General features: G+C 32.6%; 1 protein-coding gene across 1 annotated transcript in view; it reads left to right on the top strand.

Moving 5' to 3' along the window:
- Nucleotides 1-20,952, top strand: part of Epha6 (EPH receptor A6) — a 785,836-nt gene that overhangs the window by 642,641 nt on the left and 122,243 nt on the right. The window contains exons 12-13 of the mRNA XM_076868894.2: nt 889-1,014; nt 15,613-15,674. Coding sequence (XP_076725009.1) covers nt 889-1,014; nt 15,613-15,674 — 188 coding nt within the window. The remainder of the gene's footprint in view (nt 1-888; nt 1,015-15,612; nt 15,675-20,952) is intronic.

The following is a 20,952-nucleotide window of genomic DNA, read 5'->3' as shown; positions in this document are numbered from 1 at the left end:
TATTTCAAAATGCAGTATTTCTAACTCATATTCAAAGGATATCATAATCTTTCAAATAGGAAATGGTTCGCTGCTCATTTTCACTCTGTAGTGGAGTTTGATCCTGTTGTTTGTCAGTAATGTGACATCACTTCCCGTGTCCAGGCCTCAGTTGTTCATTTGTATAATGAGGGTATTGGATGATCTCTAAAGTTCTTTTTAGCTCTAATATTCTTTTATTCCGTGTTACATCATATAATTTTATGGATAAATTTCAAAACAGTTCACTATTTTTTTCACCTCACATAGCCCTCCTAAAAATGAAAAAGCATATGGTTCTACCTTTGCAAACTCTAATGTCTTGTCCCTGAAAGAAAACAAACTAAGAATTGTGCATGTTGATTGTCTTATTCTTGTTTCAAAAACATATGTGATTACCATATGAATAAAACTCTTCCTCATTTTAGGCACTAATACTAATACACCTAAAGCAAAACACTGTTCGTTTTGAAACAGCATAGATCACAGATTCCATCATGGCTGTTTTCTGCATGTTTATAACTCATATGAGCATGAATTCTGAAATTAAACAATATAAATGACTGACATTTGTGTCTACCTGGCCATTCTGTAGCACGACTTTCCATTCTAAATGTAGATTTAAAAATTTAACTTATCATTCTGATGCTAAGTTTCTAAACCCTGTTTAATTATAATAAGAGCTTTATTTCCAAGAAACTAAGCTATTTTTAAATTTATGAGTAAAAAATATGCATTACATTCCTTTAATTTCATAGCTTCTTTATAATGTTTGATATCTTTGTTGATTTTAGGTTTAATTTCAAGTGAATTATCAACCACTTTTTATATAGTCAACTTTGACTAATGCCAATTTTTATCTCTTAAAAGGATCCTTCCCGGCCATTGGGGTGGAGGCATTTTGCCCCAGCTTCCTGAGGGCAGGATTTTTAAATAGCATCCAGGCCCCGCATCCAGTGCCAGGGGGAGGATCTTTGCCCCCCAGGATTCCTGCTGGTAGGTATTTCAGGTGAAGTTTCTGCCACTGTGTATAGCAGTAGGACTGTGCTAACTGGTGATAAACTTGCAATGCAAAAAAATGAGTGTTTCTAAAATATGATGGAGAGAAGAAATGCAATTGTCTCTTTATAATGTAGCAACTATGTTTACAGTACCTAGTACTGTGAAAATAAAGAAAGTGGAAAGAGAATATGGACCTCAAATATCTGACCAGCCTAGCATTGCCTTTGGGGGAAAGTTTTGTTTTCATAAATAAGAAGTAGAATTCAGATCCTTAATCTATAACTCAAGAATGAAACAGGGGGGCTGGGGTTGGGGCTGGGGCTTAGTGGTAGAGCACTCACCTGGCATGCGTGAGGCACTGGGTTCTATCCTCAGTACCACATAAAACTAAAATAAAAGATATTATGTCCACCTAAAACTAAAAAATAAATATTAAAGAATGAAACAAGAATGGATTTAAGCCACTTGGCCAACTGGAATTGACCAGAAAAGAATTAAAGGATTAAATGTTCTTGACAGAAAGAGTCATTCCATATTTGTGTGAGTTTATAGAGATTTAATTAAGGTTCCATACTAAAGAAAAATAATTTGAAGAAAGGCCAGAACATAGCAAATTTGGAAGAAATTTTGAGAAAGGAAATCAAGGTTCAGTCCTCTCTAAAAATAGCATTCTAGCAAAGCCACAAGGCAAAATATAGGATATTAAGCATTTTTAAATACAATCTCAATGTTTAGCAAAACACTTTGTGGGTTATCTACAGTATAACTATTATCACAAATTATTTTTTTCCGGTCATTTAATAAAATACCCAGCTGCCTTTTCTCATTGTTTCTGAGTGATGCAGATCTACTGTATGTTTTATATATCTTCATAAGACAAAATAGATTGATTCTTCAGGTTTTTATCACAATTCTTGTGTTTTATCATAATTAATATTAAAAATTCTGGTAATGACCTCAGTATATTCAAGAGGGCTATCCCGGACAATAATGTGATTAAAAACATCTGGAAAGACTGAAAAAATTGATAAAAATAAATATCCCAGCATGCACATTTCTCCTTTTTTTTTCTTAGAATAATTTTATGTAACAAAACCTAAGACTATTGCACTGTGTTTGTTTTTCCTTTCAATTGCATTGATGTATTTAAAACATATAAATATCAATAAACTATAAATATGCTTTGATATAATTTGGTTTTATTATTGGAAAATTCACTGACATGGTTGGAAATTAGGAACCAAAATTAGGTGAACTAAAAGATTAGCAATTTTAATTATAATGGGTATTACGCCAACTTCTTTTTTCTTAAAAACAAATATGGTATCATAGAAATATTTTTATATTGTTGCAAAGTATTAGTGGGGAAAATCTATAAACTGAGAGCTCAGAATTAACTAATATAAAAGGCATCTTTCATAAAAATATAATTAATATCTCAGTGGTTAGAATTGAGGAGATGAACAGTTGATTTGTAGTTTAATGACATTAACCCTTAATGTCAATGACAAATCAGGTGACTTTAGATATATTTGGCAGAAATGACATTATGAAGTTTAGTGGTGAATTGAATTATTCAACATTACTGGTTTAGAAAAAGGTGGGGGGAGCCTGTCATTTAGCCTGGGAATGATAGAAGAAAATGATCTTTCCACAGCACAAACACAGAAACAACTTTCCAGAGAGGGATCTCAAAAATCACCCTAACACTCTGTTCTTCTAGGCTTTATGCCAAATTAGCCTCCAGGTTTCATGGGAGGAAAAAAACTCTACTGGGTTTACATGACTTATATACAAATCAGGTGTAGCAAAATTGCTTCATAAAAAATTTATAGTTATAAACTTGTTCCTGTTCCTTCAAACTGATATTAACTCACTTTTTCTAGTTTGTATCACTTTGATAAGTGATCCCTGTATACTTTGTCTTTTACTTTTCTGTAAGCTGTTATATAGTTGTTAATTTTTATCTTCTCCATTCAACTGTAGCTTATTTTTATAGAATTTCTTTCATAATTTTATGTGAAGAGGAATGCAGCATTAAACATGGGAAGATCTTGTTGTTATGTAGTTTTAAAACCCTAAAGTATTTTTTTTTTTTTTTGCCATCTGAGAACTTAATGGATACCCCTTGAGGTCAAGGACATCAATTTGAAGGCAAGAAGCAATTCTTCCCATGGCCAACATCACCATACTTAAAATAGTCAGCTGAAGGCTGATGCCCACTGGGCAATTAATTTACCTTCTACATTGATTATATGTCACAGTATTTTGAGAGTCTCAAAATATTCCCCATGTTCATCAAGGAATTATCAACTGTTCTAATGATAATGCTAATTTAGTTCCCAGTTACTTAACCACATTCAAATGAAATGCATGACCATGTCTTATATAAAATAGTTCCTTTGCTTCATGTCACACTGTGCTATCAAAGCACAATATTTCTATAGTACTTTTTTTTACACTAACTGCAGTAATAAGATAATCAGTGAATCATGAGATCCAGGAAGCAGCTAAGCCTGAAATCAGCATTTACGTAACAGAAGTCAATTGTCACAAATTTCTACAAAAATCACAGTAAAGTGTTACTATTCTTAGTTTCAGATAGGAAAAAAAAAAAACTCCAGGAAGTATTGCTAAAGCTTGAATAACAAGAAAACAGGAAAATTCTATGTGCAATTTAGATATAGATAATTTCTGAAACAAATTTATTATTAAAGATCTCCCTCATATTTCCTCTTTGTGGTTAATATTGGCAGTGCTTTAGTTGTTGAGGGAAGGTTCTTCTGAAGCATCTTCTCAATTTGCCAACCTGTGCATTAAGTGCAAGGCCATAAATGTAATAACCTTTTGAAATTTTTTAAATATAGTTGTAGTGGACACAATATCTTTATCTATCTGTCTATCTATCTATCTATTTATTTATTTATGTTGTGCTAAGAATCAAATCCAGTGCCTCACACATGATAGGCAAGTGCTCTACCACTAATCCACCACCCCAGCCCCACTTTTGACATTTAAATATGAGCTTCCCTCCACTGTATGATTAGTGTTAGGTTCAAAGGAAATACCAAAGATGAAGTGAGATCCCTTCGCTCCTTACTCTAAATCAAATAATAGGACAAATATGAACTCATGGGAATTGAAAAACTAGATTTGCAATTACTGAGTATAGGATTAATAAATATTATTTATTTACCCTCTGGAAAGAGGGGCAAAAGCTTTTCATATCCTCACTATTGTCCCCTGCCTAGACATGTTAGGAAAAGGATTTATAATCCAGTTTTCTATAAAACAATAACATGTCCAACTGTAATATCATTTCTATAGCAAAGGACTTACAGTTCTGAGACTATATTAAAATGTCTTCACAGTCCATTAACAATGGTTATCAATATTTTCCTTTCCATATTTCATGTGAAATCCTATCTAATCTGGAGTCAGGGCAAATATTGCATGCACTATTAACTAGTCCAGAATTTTCTTTTTCAGAAAGTTTATGGTTTAGATGTTAGAAATAGACCAGGAATTATAAATAAGTTCGAAGCTGTAGGAAGTGTAGAATCTGGTGAATATAATATTATCAGGTTTTGATGCATACAAAGAACTGCAAAATAGAACAAAACTATTTACAACTAGGTGACAAACTTTGAAGGAATATACATTAAATTAGGGAAATTGGCATGAACTCAATATATCAAGGGAAATCAACAGTGAAGAAGTAAATACATTTTAAATACAATCAAACGCAGTTCAGAAAAATCAAAGTAAGCCATTTCATTTATTCATATTTTCAAGCATCCTAAAAAGTCAGTAACTTTGTTTTAGATCCACAATTTGACATTTCCAAACAAATTACTTCTGACAAAAAAAATCTCTTGGCTATAGTTCTTCCAATAATGATTATTTGTTGAACATATTTCTATAGCTTATACAAAAATTTGCTTTAGAATCATTAACAGAAGAAAAAAAGAAAAGAAACCCTTTTCTTCAATGGATACGTGTATGTGCTATACATTTTATAGTTAAGGATGTTGCCATTACCATGGATGAAGTATGTGAATGTGTTTGTGGATACCTACCTTAAACCAATAGTTAATTGTGAAAGAAATTGGAAAAACTAGATTAAATGTTCAACGTAAAATCCTGAATAAACCATTCAAATGTTTTATAGTAAAAAGAAATTCCTTTATCTGGATTCTAATTCCTAGCTTCTTTATTTCTTGGCATTTACATGATTTCAACCTCCAGTGCAGACATACTCCATGCCCATCTGCATGGCTCTCCCTAGAGAATTCTCTTTCTCTAAAGTTTTTGCAGCTGCAGACTTTAGAAGAAACCCTTCAGAATGACAACTATTAAAAAAAAAAAAAAAAAAAAAAAAACCTAGATGGGGACTCTGAGGCAGGTCTGGGCAGGAGACCAAGATTACTTGCTGCTATTTCAGGAAGGGAGAGAGGCATAGATAAGATAGGGTCACCAACAGAATGACAAACACAACTAAAAACTTTCTCACAGTTTATGAGTTTAAGGACTCCTGTGGACAGATAGTCCTGATAGGGTGGTACAGGTCATGAATTCAGATTCCTTTCAGATTGTACTTTGTTTCTTAGCCAAAAAATAAGACTCTTTGTTGTCTAAAGGACCAAGTGAAAAAGTTGGTGATTTTTTTTTAAACTCCCTCCTCAATCCCAACTTTGAAAACCAAATGGAGACTGTAGACTCTCTTCCCCCAAGAAAATGGAATACGGTTGTGCATGTACATGTTTATGTAGAATTTCAGGAGGTCTCTGAATATCCTGAAGTCCATAAATGAAGAATCCCTGTTTCTTAAGAACTCAATGTTCTGAATATAAAGTTATGCTTCACTGACATAAGTGAGCATTATCATCTTTATGCAAGACTGACAGTGCATTTAAAAAAAAAAGAAAAGAAAACAGCTGCAGGATGAATTTCATAGCAGGCTATTGAACATTTACAAAGTGAATTTCTTTCTTTTTTCTTTTTTCTTTTTTTTATCCTGCCAGAAAGACATGAAAATCTTAAAGGAGCCTTTAAATAATCTTTTTAGTAGTACTTTTTACTTCTCTATTCAGCAGCTTTAGATAGTTTTAGCCTTTGACTTTAGCTAAGCCTTTTTATTAACATAACTGCTTCTTCCATCTCATTATCATTTGAATAAGTATGAATCTAAAAAATATGAATCATATGTGTGTGTGTTTATATTCTCATTGAGAACATATGAAGCCCCTACAGATTGTTATGTTTTATTATTACACATTTACTTTGGTCCTATTCAAAGAAATAGTCAACACTTTAAAGATTCATCCAAGAATCATTTTCTTCTCATAAAGAAAAATCATAAAATCTTAACCAGTTTCATAATTTAGATGAATCTCTCTGTGAGTCAGCATTGAATCTTGGTGTTGACTGGGTAAGTGTTCTTTAGTCAGTGTTTTCACCTTGATTCAAAATACGATAAGGAGCCAGCTACTCTGATGCCACTTCCCCCCCAAGGAATGACCCCACAGAGTGGCATCCCTGCCTGAAGGGCTGCTGGGCCACTTAAAAGCATAAGTAAGAGACAGACTGGCCCTATTATAAACCTTGTCCGCTTTCAGTCCTCATTTATTTGCTTTATAGGACATAGTCTTTTCATGAGTCTAGTTACAGAGGTCTTAGAGTACATTTAATAAAATTGAACTTGTGTAAAAAGTAAAATTAGACACCTTTTAAGAGCTTCAGAAAAGAATTAGAAATAAATAGTAATTTGGAGAGAAAAAGTATGTAATGATTTAATTGAATCGTATATAGGATTCATTTAGCAAATGTTTTTTCCATTATAATTAAAATTTCATGACAAATGAACTAGGTAACTAAGATACATTAAGTATATCCTGTCCAAAGGTTTGTTTTATTTTTAAATTTTCTGATCTTTTTTTTTTTTTCATAATGAATGATTCAGAAGACCAGACATTATTTTTTCACTTATGTGGCTATAAGACACTTTTGTAGCCAGAAGTAAAGTTTAGCATTTGAATCACTACTGGGAAATATGATAGTTTCTATAAAAGCTTAGGGACTCTTAAAATATTCTGGGTGCAACAGCTCCCCCAGTGTTGTTTCCAGGGGTTTTGCAAAAATATATCACACTGTTGCTCTTAAATTTTCTCATATATGCTCTTATAACTGAAATTTCAACTGCTAAGCCTTATCCTAAAAAGTCTCATGAAAATAGTAGAATAATTTCAAACAAATTGATTTGGATAACTCAAATCAATTTAAGATAACTATGGAAAGAGAAAGCAAAAATCTAAAGATATTTCCTGCCAGTTTCCTTAGGACATATATGCTGTTTATATAGTTTGTTTTAGTATTTTTAGACTTTGAAAATTCTAAAACTTCTCAACAAAATATCTTTGGGAGCCACACAGTGTGTGATCCATAATGTCTTTCCAGGATGTGGCTAAAATAAGACATGGAGATTTAGGATGATTCTTTATGTTTATCAAATTGTTGTAAAGCATGCAGTCTCTGGAGGTAGATTGCCTGGCTTCAAGCCCTGGCTCTGCCAATTGCTTCCTGTGTCTTGGCAAGTTGCTTAAATACTAAATATATCAGTAAACTAATAACTACACTCCCACAAGGGTTAATATGAGGATTAAATCAGTTAGTATATGGAATGTCCATCAGCAGTGCCTAACATATTAAAGAATTTACCTATAATTCAGCATATACATATATGCTGATTTAGATATAATATCTATTTAAAAACTGGGGAGGAAGGGAAGGAAAGGGGAGGTACTGGGGACTGAAGCACTTTGTATTTCCTGAATGGATGATTACATCCAAATGAACCCCACTATTATATATAACTATAATGCACTAATAAAAACATTTTAAAAAGCTGATCAAAAATTATATGCACAAAAGATTTTTAGGAAGAAAACCGAAAAGTAAAGTAGCATGCAATTATTTATGTCATAAAGTTTAATTTTTGAACTCAGATTCTATATAGTATTTCAAGGCATGAAAATTTTCTGCTGGGTGTCGCCCATTGCTACCTAACAGTAAGTAAACTATTGACTATTCTGTAATTGATTATTTCTTTCATAATAGTTGGAAAGCAAAAAGTTCACAAAAATTCAAAATATATGCTTTTAATTTGACCATTATATTACTCTTTTAAGCACATAATACTAAATCAAGAAAACCATTTTTAAGAAGGACTATATTACTAAAATTTTGCAATATGGTTAGTGTCTTACAGTGAAAGCACAGCCTCACCTTAGGCATCTTTGCCTGTAACTTTTATTGCCAACTGGACACTTTTAGGTAAGGAGAAATCTTTTTGCCCATGTGGTAATTTCTAATAAAAAGGACATTAATGAGTATTACTGAAGTTATTTGATCAGATGGTATGCCAATGCTCTCTGGAACTGCAGATAAATTATGTTTTATCTTAGCCTCACACCTTTCCTTTACTATAAAACAAACCCAGATTACTGCAACCTGTACAATCAGAAAAATGAGAAATTATACCCCATTTGATTCAAATGTATGAATTGTCAAGATCATTGTACTGTCACGTGTAGCTAATAAAAAAAAAAAAAATAAATAAATAAATAAATAAATAAATAAAAGAAATGCTACTGTTTTTATAAATGCCGGTTGTCCCTCCTAATTTCTGCTCACCTGTTTTAATCCTAGAAAACATTTTATTCTTCAATGATATTTGGATCACCTCTAAATTTTTTTTAAAAAAGCAAAAGAAATTAAGAGGCGGGGGAAGGAAACCAAATCAATTCAGTGATTATATAGACACATGAGTTGCAAATTTCTCCAAGGTTAAAATCATCAATTCCAGATTAACCTTAAGATATGTTGTTACAGACAAATCTAGCAGTACAGTACAGAGGATACAATAAAGCTAGATAGATAGAAGGTAAAAACCCACTTCCAGCAGAAGCTATTTTTAAGAAACTAATATACTATGTTATTTTTTAAAAATCCTATTTGGATTATTTTTCTCTAATAGAAATAATTTTGTTCAATAAAACAACTTTCAAATTTTTGGGGTCTAAGTATTTAGACTTTAAATGAAAATCATCAGGAGAGCTTACTCATTGACCTTATACATTTTTAGTAATGAACTTTCTTAACTCTGAAAACCACTTCATAGCTTAGGATTGTGCATCAAGTCAGTTGGTAAGATATAACACTCAAAATATATACATTCAGTCATTAATGGAACTATTATTGGGTAATTCCATATTTAGTACTAGTTGCCATTTTCAATGCTTGATATACATTATCTCTTTCAATCTCACAATGACCCTATAGAAGGAGAGGTTATTATACAGAGTATAGAAGCACTCAAATGAACAATTCACAATATGCAACTGAGAAAAGATGAAATGAAAAGTGAGTGATGAAAGGTTACTTGTCAAAATTAGACCAAGTTTTCAGTATTAGGCTATCTGAAACTAATCTTATAACTTCTAACTAATCTCATGACTCATAAGGTAGTGCACCGTGCTGGGAGTATGAGGTAAAAGATAACCAATCATCCAAGTGTGCCTGAAAAAAAATTTTCAGTGCTACAAAAGGGAACATATTGGATCATATAAAACATGCAATTTGCAGTCATTTTAACTTTCACTTTGCCATAGGAGATAAAATAATTTTCATATCAATATTAAAACAAAATACAGAAATTATCTATTTTTTAAAAGTTTTGCTATACAGTGGACAAATATAATAAGTGCAAAGCAGATAATTGTGAACAAAAGGGGAAGGAAGAAATGTGTACCATTTTTGAGAAACAATTATTGCCACACACCATATTAATTATAGAGTCCTAATCTTTTCAAAGATTTTTTTATCAAAATCATAACTTTTATAACAAATAATTTAGGACTAAATGAATATTAACGTCCATTCTATTATTTCAATAACTCTTTCTATGTCTAGAATTATTCTCAGAGAACATCTTTATGTTCCTGTTGACATTCAGCTCAAGAAAAAAGAAATTGAGAGTATTCAACTCACTCTATGCCAAGGTCTGTTCCAGATTGTGAGATTCCAGAAAAACAATTAAGCCTAAATTCTGGCCTCTCTAAAGGTTGCTTTAGAATGGGAAAGAAAGACCTGATTGCTAACATAAATATCATATCATAAATATCATTTAAAGGAAGGAGAAGGTACATAATCAAGACTTCCTGAAAGGGAAAATAATTCATGGGAGAATTTACAATGGTCATGGTATTTAACCTGCTTTTTTTTTAAAAAAAAAAAAAGTATGTGATTTTACCAAGTGGTGGTAGTGAGAAAGAAATGTTGCAAAGAAAACAAGATGCAAGTCATACTCAGGGAAATATGAGTCACCTCAAGAATTCGAAAAACACAAGGTATGGAAGAAGGGGGAGATCAAAAGATAGCATTAGAAATGAAGGTAGAGGAGACACTAAGAAGGAACTTAAGTACAAAGGAGTTTAGACTTTAATCCTGCAACATGCTATGCAATAAATAACATGGTCATTAAATGAAAGAACGAGACATTCTTTATGTAACCTTTATAGTAATTGACTTATTTCTATTACCCTTTCCACTAAATACCTGAAAAAGCAGAGATCTATGTCTCCAGAACCCTGTAGAGTACCTGATACACTAGTAAGCATTTTAAAAAGTTATTTGTTGTATCATTGAATGTTTGGAAATAATGTGGATGCAAGGGTTATCTTGCAAAAGGAGACAAAAATAGAAGCAAAGAAACCAGTAAAGGATCATTGTGATAGGTCAAGTAAGGGAAAAAAAAAGAATGTGGATAACATCAATAAATTTTTTACAGACTCAACAGGACTTAATAATGTATGGATTGATTGGGGTCCAGTAAAGTGAGAAGTCAAATATTACAGAAGGGTTTCAAACCAGGGTAACTAGATAGATGGTGATGTTTTAACTAAGACAATATTATAAAGAGGAGAAAAAGGTTCAAGGAAAATGTTAAAAGATTGCAACAACATGGATAGAACTGGAGATCACGATGTTAAATGAAATAATTATAAATAAAAATACCAAATTGTAAAGTTAGAAATGAAGAATCCAAAAAAGTAGTACTCATACAAGTTCAGAGTAGAATATTGGCTACCAGAGACAGGGGAGAGTAGGAGAAGGTGGGAGAGGTTGATTGATAGGTACTAAGTTATAGTTAGAAGTAAGGATTCTAGTGTGCTATTGCACATAGATAATGATAATATACTATATATTTCAAAAATCAAGAAGAAAGGATTTTAAATGTTTTTTGTCATAAACAAATGATAAATGTTTGAGGAGAGTGAGATGTTTTATCTGACAAAAACATTACACAATGAGTACATGTATTGAAACATCACTAAGTTCCACTCTAAATGTATATAATTTTTAAGTTTGTAAGTATCAGTTAAAAATAAATTTAAACTTAAAGCTTAAAAAAAAGGTTGAATTCAAACTTTCTGAGGACAAGATTTGTTCATGATCTGATAGTCTCCAGGCAACAGTATAAGAAGAAAACACTTCACCAACTTCAGTACTTATGTGAATAAAAACAGTCATTTAATGTATTATAATGGTTCATGTGTATGTTTTATACCTATATTTTAAATGCATTAGAGGGATGAGAAATTATTTCATTCATTATCAAGTCCATTTGAGATTATAATTGTGGTTTGCTATCTCTAAAGTATAAACAGGGGAGGTAGAAATAGATTAAATAAATAACTCAAAGAGTCCCGAATTGCCTCTGGGAGAAAAAATACAGGCACTTTAACTGTCAATCCAAGTTATCATCACAAATTTTATTACCTGGTAGACAAAATATAGATGTGATAGAATGTTAAATAAACTAGAATGATTTAAATCTGTAATAGAGTTTTGAGGTTGTTGAGAGTTGTTTCAATTCTTCATTTTACTGACTGCACATTAGAAATTGCCAGACAGATACAAAATAGTACATCCAGTACAAACTTATTACTTATATAAAAATGTTAAATCTCTGTAATCTCCTTCTTTCACAAATCTTTTCTGAGGGAAAAAACATATAACTATTTCACTGGCAAAATATTTTTCCAAGATTCTATAAGACATTTAAAGAATTCTTTTGTTCTCTTTAACATGAGCATGAGAAAAGTGTAGTCTTGTGATCATATAGTTTCTTCATACCATCCCTCTCAAAATCACTAAGTTTCTATAAGTATTTGAAAAAATATATATGTTGGTCAGTAGTCCCTAAAAGTCTCATTGAAAGAAAACAGTTTTTCTTCTCTATAACAGAAAAGGATGACAAGGGAGTTTTTGAATTATGGTCTTCAGAATAAAATAGCTTATTTATTAGAAAATCTTGATTCTAAGGCAGTTTAAAATATCTATAACCATATCTGGGTTATTTGTGATTTTTAAAAAAACTAAGAAATTCACTTTAGTGAAGAGCTCTTAAACCAATAATATTTCTAAAAAATAATGATCTTGAGTTTTGAAAATTGAGTAACTTTCAAGAATCCTGGAGCTTGTCCATTGTCTTGAATGCAATTCAAATACTAAGGTGATACTGTCACATGAGACATTGGGGATAAATGGCTAAAAATCTACAAAAGAAAATAAGCCAGAATATTTTGAAATTTTAGAATGAGAATTAATCAACTCTAAATATTTCCCAGGACCAGTAATGCAATATACAATAGTTACAGATTGAAAATAAGACAGAAAAACTGTACTTATCAACAGCAGACTTCTCTTACGTAAAATAGACTTAAAGAATACCATTCTAATTTTTATAACTTTCCTTAGACTTACTTAATTTTTTATAACAAATATAATAATGGGCTGTGAAGTTACTTTTAATCTTCAGAACATAACTAACTTCCCTAGAGAAAACAACTAGGAAATAAATTGCAGATCAGATGAAAGCAAAAGTATTCTAAAAAGAACACTTTAGTTCAAATAACAACTACTCTCAATTGGTGGTACTAAATAAAATACAAAAGACAAAGAGCTCCAATGTGGAATTTCTAATTCATGAGGAATTGAGGACTCTTCATTTGATTCCTTATTGAGAAATGTGTCACTGACGAATTTTAAGACTGCCTGAAGTATTAACCAAAGAATTATAGGTAAAACTAATTTCAAAATATTTTGTGTTCATGTAGATAAGAATCTTGATGAAATACTTGAGTTTTAATTTCTTAATAGTGAAACTGATGAGAAAAATTAACTTGTTTCTCTGAAGCACCTACTAGGCTTTGCTCTTTCGGAAGTGACCTTGTGAAATCCAGTGAATGGGGAAATAAAGAGAAGATAAAGAAGAAAAACTACCTAATACAAAGCCAAGCCCAACATGACAGTGCACATAATAGATGGGATGGGAACCTGTAGGAAATGTCACTGGGGGAGACCTTTCAGGATTAGGTGCAGTGCATAAATTCTGGGGTGGAATGGCACATGTGGTGGTATTAGAGAGGGGAACAAATGGAGAAATAATCTTGTCAGGTGAATTTCAGAAGTAAAGGCAGAAGGAGACAGTTATGAACAATGTAAGAGATGGCAGCTCCTAGAGCAGTGGATGCTAAGGCTAGTTAGGAAAGATGAGGTCCCTCACTGGAGAAAATTGTCTACCAGGATGAGACTTGGAGCATTTATCTATAAATCTTTTCTGAGGAGCATCTATAGCATAAAGGTTAAAAGGTCCAAAGCTCTAAGACTAACTACCTGATATGGCTGCTCACTAGTTATTTGACTTTGGATAAGTAGTTTAATTTTCTTTCCATTTCCTTATCTAATGGGAATGATAGCAATACAAGTAAAATGCTTACAAGGTCATTTTATTCTGATATCATTAAGGGAAGGGTACCAGTTTTAAAACAACCTAAGGGGTTCTCCTGGCCACAAGAGCTAAGATGTAGTAAAAAGAGGTGAGACTACAGGCTGGGGAAAAGCTCAGGCAGCAGTTGCTGTAGTAACCCATTTTTTCCCCTTAACATCCTTAATCCTTTATCAAACTGGAATATTGATTTCAGTTTTTTTTGTTTAAATATAGTAATGACCTTTTATGTTCCCCATCTTGTTACCTAAGTGTTTATGTCAGTTTCCAATCTCTGTGCTCTCTGAAACAATATCCAAAGAGAAGATTCAAGATGAACTTTTACATGTAAAACCTAGATATTCTAGATCCTGACCCACAAGGGTGCTGACAGTTCATTTGACCTCAATAATTGCTGATAAAGTTCTTCTTCGTTCATTTTGGGGTAAAATTAATGGCTTTGAGGAACATTATAGAATATAAATTAATATTCAGTATAAATGAAAACTTCTTTGGGTTCTAATTCTATGCATGATAAATTGGGAATTTTATTACTACATTTAACCTTTAGCACATCTTTCTTTAAAATACAGATCCAATGTAAAATCTAGCATTTGCATACATGGTTGTAATTTGTGACGGTCACCCTCTCTAACCTGTAAGGCTCAGAGTTCATAAGAAAGACATGAATTACAATGAGATCTAATATTTCCATCACTGGTGCTCATGCACATAATTTCTTTCCAGACTTTTTTTTTTGTGTGTGTGTGTGTTGCAAGGAAAAACCATGCACAGTCCAGTCTGACTTGCCAAAAATTCTAATGAGAATCAAGAAATATAGATGTAAAAAGTAAATATGTCGTATATACTTATTTCAGGTAAAAATCATTTTCTCTTCATCTGAAACTTTATCTTTTAAACTTGAGCAATTGGCCAGAACAAATGCATTCCGTTCTTTGAAACAAATCAAAGTTATTTATGTCAAATATTCTACTTAATAGAGGTGTGCTGGGAACTGTAACAATTGATATGATCAAACAAGAAATAAATGATTTTCAGTTTAGTTTCTGATCTTAGCTTCTGCACCAGACTACAAAATCAGAATTGCTTATTTTTCTTGTACCACCACCATCGCTCTGTTGATCAAATCTACGTCCAATAAAGAAATGAGCAGGAACTCACAAATCCTACCAACTCTGGGGCATCCATCAGTCCATGGAAATTGTTCTGCTTGAAATCCCTTCAAAGCAGGAGTATGCTTGACTGTTTATATGTTGTCAGTGAGAATTTATGAATTTCTCCTTTCTGCTTTGTCTTAGGATTATTTCAGAAATGCCCATTCAAATATCAGTCAGACAAAATCGCTGCACTGTCTTCGAAGTTGTACCACACCTGTGAATGCAGCAGCAGTAACTACTAAAACTCTGACCTTGACTTGTTGATTTTCTTTTAAGGAAAAGCTAGAGGACAAAGGGAGCATAATGTAAACAAGTGATTGCAGGCATTTAGGAGAAGAAATATTTAATTTCTTTTTAATTCATAATATACTTCATGTCCCTTTTATAAACTTAAAAGGAAATAATGCTATAAAGAAAGAATGGGGAGATCCATCTGTATAATATGAGTATAGTTTTATAGAAGTGGCTGGGAAATGACGTTCCTATTAATAATATACAAATAATTTAGTATCACAGCTGTAAAGCTCTAACTGCTGTATTTCTGTAACTGATCTAATCCTTGTGTGTTCTCTTGCTCTTTTGCAGGCAGACCAGTAATGATTGTGGTGGAATATATGGAGAATGGATCCCTAGATTCCTTTTTGAGGGTGAGGTGCTCTTTTCTGATAGCATTTAAATAAGCTATTCTCAGTTCTAGATTTCAAATCATTTATTGTAAATTAAATTTTGCATAATGTTATGCATGGGTTTTCTGTAAAGAATAGCAGCAATTTCTCTAACGTGCATTTCTCTGATATTGTGATACTTTAGAATATTTTAAGGGGATAAGATGTACACTTTATAATTGATTTCTTCTATAAATTTACTTGCCATATTAAAATACATATGTCTTTGTATGTATATATATATATATATATATATATATATATATATATATATATATATATATACACACACACACACACACACACATGTATATTCTGAATGATGTTACCATAAAGAAGGAAATGAAACTGCATCCCCTCCCACAGCCACTCATTTAATAATTTAGTATGATATTTTATCCACTGTCTATAATGCTGAGACCCTTAAATTCCTGAATGCTTACCAAAATGATTCAAGTTTGCTTCAGAAAGATAGTTCTATCAATTTTGTCCTTTTTAAGTTTATTTGAAGGACTTTTCACAAAAGAAGAAACATAATTCCTTCAGTGGTGATTTATTTTAAAATAAAAATTTTAAAGCTTTCTTTTTAAAGTGACTTCTCTTTAACAGTATAGTGTATACAAAAAAAGACTAAAACGTTGTTTTCTATAATGGTATAAAATAACAAAGCTGAGCAAGCACCAGAAAGTTATATTTCAAAGTGTATTCATAACATGTTTAATATTTGAAAAGCCATCATATGCTTGGAAACTCCTCATTCATGGTGAAAAAAATAAACATAAAAAATCACTACCATAAATATTTTTCATCCCTGGCAGAGGTCATATATTTGCACATTTCTGCATTCTTTAATATCTGTCTAATAATACACATTATCATTTTACTTGATTACAAAATGACTGAAATTTTGCCATTTGGAATGTATTATATTTCTCTCTATATTCATGTGAAAATGAGACATTCTTTCTTCACTTTATTTTTTGCCCATGTTATTTGAATGTGCTCCCTTTGCATATCACTTTTCTCTCTTGATCTCATTTTCATTTATTTTTCTTGACTCTGTGCCCTCTTCTTCCAATTGCTTTCAGTGTTAGCAGCGATGATGTACTTACACTGTGACTGGACATGATGTCCTGATTTAATACAGAAGCTGAATTCAGCAAAATCTTTGGCTTCTCCTAGAGCAGTACCACTTTCATAATGCATACTCTCAACCACATGTGCTCATTAAGGCAAAAGGAAATTCATAGGTGTTTGGAACATGAATGGTTTATTCTTTTCTGTAACCATTTTTGAATGTGTTGTTTTATAGCTACATTCATTTCACCAGTAAATGTCCTAAATTATTTTAGAAAAATTTATCAGGACCACCTATGGTACTTGAAATGCTTCCTTCCATTATGTTTATTCAAAAACATAATTTCATCAGAAACATATCAAAATGTTTCATCATCAATAGCTGTTGAAAATTGGATTAAATGACTATACAAGCAAATTAAATGAGAAATATTAGTTTCAGATATAATTCTTATTCTGCTGAATTATGAATCCATTATAATATGTTCTAAAAAGCCAATGATACATTATAAACAAAATATTTATTTATTAACATCCTAGCCATGCATGGTGACACACACCTGTATTCCTAGTGGCTTGGGAAACTGAGGCAGGAGGATAGTGAGTTTAAAGCCAGCCTCAGCAAAGTAGTGAGGCCCTAAGCAATTCAGCGAGACCCTGTCCCTAAATAAAATATAAAAAAGGACTGGGGATGTGACTCAGTGGTTAAATGCTCCTGAGTTCAATTACCAGTACCAAAATAAATAAATAAATATACTAATCCATGTTTATACGTGGTATATTCCATGATCTAAATTTTGAAAGTTAATATATTTCAGCTCTTATTATATACTTTGTAGGTAAGACTTTAGCTGAAGGTCAGAAGAAAAAAGTAAATGTGTACCTGATGGTAAACCACCACTCTAAGGACCTGAACACCCATCTACATTAATCTTGCTATGTAACCTCGAACAAGCATGCTATCAACTCCTCTATACTTCTGACTCATTTATAAAACAGGAATTTGAATAGTACCTGTTCAAATATGCATATATTATAAGGATTGAGTTGATTTCTGTAAAAGTTTTAGGGTTATATGTGACCAATGACAGAGGAAGAAATCCAATTCAAGTGTCCATGACTCAAAAAGTCATGCTCGTATATCCTATGAGTACTTTTAGTTAACTTGCTTACTACTTTTCCTTATAAGTCCACTGCTGTCACCCCCTCTTCACATACAGTTTCTACTAAAATAAAATTAAAAGGTTAAAATGCAAAAACAAAAACAAAAACAACAGGGGTGTGGTCAGAGGTTTAGCTAGGTAGTAGTGTTTTAAATTTCTTTTTAATTCAAACCTAAGATACTAAAAAAATCAATGAATGGAGGCAATAAATAAGACTAATGCTCCTGCATCACCCTTCTTTAATATTCTTACCCTTCTTTGTAATATTATCCCTTCTATGCCAGAAGCACAAAGGGCTTTATAAACTTTATGTCAATAGCGGGCACTCAACTCCCTGTGGCAAGCAGAAATAAAATATATAAGTCTATATAGCCCATAAATTCTCAAAAGTGAAGTCATTTTTCAAACTACTGCTTTAGAATTTGATAATCACAGCTTCTCTGAGCACAGAGGAGGAAGTGGCTAAATGCACTGCATCGTAGGGAGCCATCCATGGCTCATTAATAGCCTTCTGTGCTGACTGGAGGCAGAAAAGATTTCCCTTTGGTCTCCCACACTATTTGAAAATCACTTCAATTTGCTATTTTATTATGAAGGAGTGGTAGCACAACTAAGTACAAGATTACAGTCTAGTGCCAGTACTGGTGGCTGGCTGGCTGTGATATTGCACAGGATTCATAAATCTCATGCTGTTTGAGATCCTTGTGGACATTCTTCCAGACATATACTGGAGTGGGGAGGTGCAGATCAAGTGTGTAGGCTTGCAGTGGTGGAGCGTATACAGACGTGTGTGTGCAGACATGGGTGTGGGTGTAGCTATGTGTTGGCTTATAATTTTTAAAACAGATTCTAGCTTAGAGAGAAAAGCATCAGGCTAGCTGCCCAGAAGGTACAGCATCACTGAGGTGCATAATTTTCTATTGAAAAATATTTTCCGAGGAAATACCAGTGTGAATTAAATGTAAGCTTGACAATCATCCCCTAATGGTCTTTAAGTACACATATGAATTTCATAAATACTTTTGTGGCCCTTATCTGGAAATCACCTGCCTCTAAATCTTAGGACCTCCATTTTTGTAATAATAATATAAACTAGCAATCCAAATAAAATAATTATAAAATTATTTAAGATTTTGAGGTGTCATATATCAACCAAAAATTTACTTCTTTATTTTACAGTATTTCTTGATTATGAATTTATTTATTACAAAATTTGTCAATGCCAAGATACACCATCACCAATGTTAATTCAAGATGGTGCACTTTGTCCATACTGCAGCCTCTGATCACATCTCAAATCATTCAACAGAAAGAAAAGGTTTATTCATAGTTTTTACAAAATATAGTCACATGGGCAAATAAGAAAGGAGTATCATCCAAAAGCCAAAAATCTAGGATAAAATAATAAAAATGAAAAGCAGCCAGATTGAGTTAAGGGAGGAAACCATAGCTTGAAATATGCTCAGGGAAGGATGGTGGGGAACAAGAAGAGTGTGTGGAACGTGGTGCTACCAACTAAAATGAAGACACAGAGGAGGACCAGGATGGTCTGGTGATTGGGAAGAAATGATGTGTTTCATTTCCATCACATTACATTTGAGATACTGATGAAACACCCAGCTTAACATGCAGTCAGCAATTAGAAATATGAATCTGAAACTCAGCAGAAAAATCTTGAATAATATTTCAGATCTAGGAATTGGCAGCATAAAAGTGGTTATTATTAAATCCAAGCCATGGTATTTCTGAGGAAGAATTTTTAAGAAAAGCTGACAAATTGAACAAAGTGGAAACTCTATTCCATGCCAGCCTAAGTGGCAACACAGATAGACTCCTGTGGTAGCTAAGGAAGAAGTGAAACAGAAATGAGAAGGAAAAAATAATATGGAGTACCGAAAGCAAAGGGAACCGAGCATTTCAGGAAGGAGCAATTAAGCGAATGTGTCAAGTACAACAGAGAAATTCAGAAAGACAGACTGAAAAGCATCTATGTATTAGCATGTCAGAGGTCCTCAGTGACCTTGCCACTTTGAATGGCTTGCTCCAAAGCAGAAACAAGATTGAAAAATGAGAATGAAAGATTGATAAGAATTAGTTGGTGGAGATAATTCCTTTGGGGAAAGAAGTGGGTGAGATATCAAGACAAACAATAAACCAAATGCTAGAAAACTAGAAAAAAAATCAAGGTTTATTTTTCACATTTTTATTTTGATAAATTATGCTGCAGTCTGGCTGCAGCAAAATAACCGGGGGGTGACGAGCAACTTGTGTACATTGATACAGCAGGAGTGGGAGCCGTTTATTGTAGGACAACAGAGGTATTTGTACATTCCACACAGCTTATCTTAATTAACATAAACTAGATACAGCAGTCAACCAATAATGAATCTCCACACTTAATGGCTCCTTGGCGTTACTTAACAAACCACTCCCTCTGGCAAAATGCCAGGCGCCATCCAGACTTGTTTACAGACTCTAACATTTGCCAGGCGCCATCCTGACTTGTTTACAGACACCAACAAAATTATAAATAACATACATTTTATTCTTAACAGTTTAAAATATACATTTCATTGGTATCAAGGATACTTATATCAACGCGTAACTGTCACCACCATCCATCTTTATAACTCTTTCAGCCTTGCAAACCTGAAACTCTGTACCCATTAAATAACAATACCTTATTTCTCTCTTTCACCAGGCCCTGGCAAGTACCATTCTACTTTCTGTCCTCTGATTTTGAATACTAAGCATGTCATGTAAAAGAAAAGATAGAGTTGGGGGTTTTTTGTTTGTTTGTTTGTTTGTTTGTGATTGGCTTATTTCACTTAGTATAATGTGCTCAAAGTTCAATCTTATTGAAGTATTATGTCAAAATATTCTCCATTTTTAAGGCTCAATAATATTTCATTGTGTATATGTGTGTGAGAGAGAGAAAAGACAGGCATTTTACTATCCATTCATTTCTCAATGCACACTTAGTTTGCATTCATGCTTTAGCTATTGTGAAGAAACTTGTT

This window comes from Callospermophilus lateralis, chromosome 10 (assembly GCF_048772815.1).
Source record: "Callospermophilus lateralis isolate mCalLat2 chromosome 10, mCalLat2.hap1, whole genome shotgun sequence".
Lineage (NCBI taxonomy): Eukaryota > Metazoa > Chordata > Mammalia > Rodentia > Sciuridae > Callospermophilus > Callospermophilus lateralis.
Note: the sequence above shows the minus strand (reverse complement) of the source record. Positions and strands in the feature narration are given on the sequence as shown.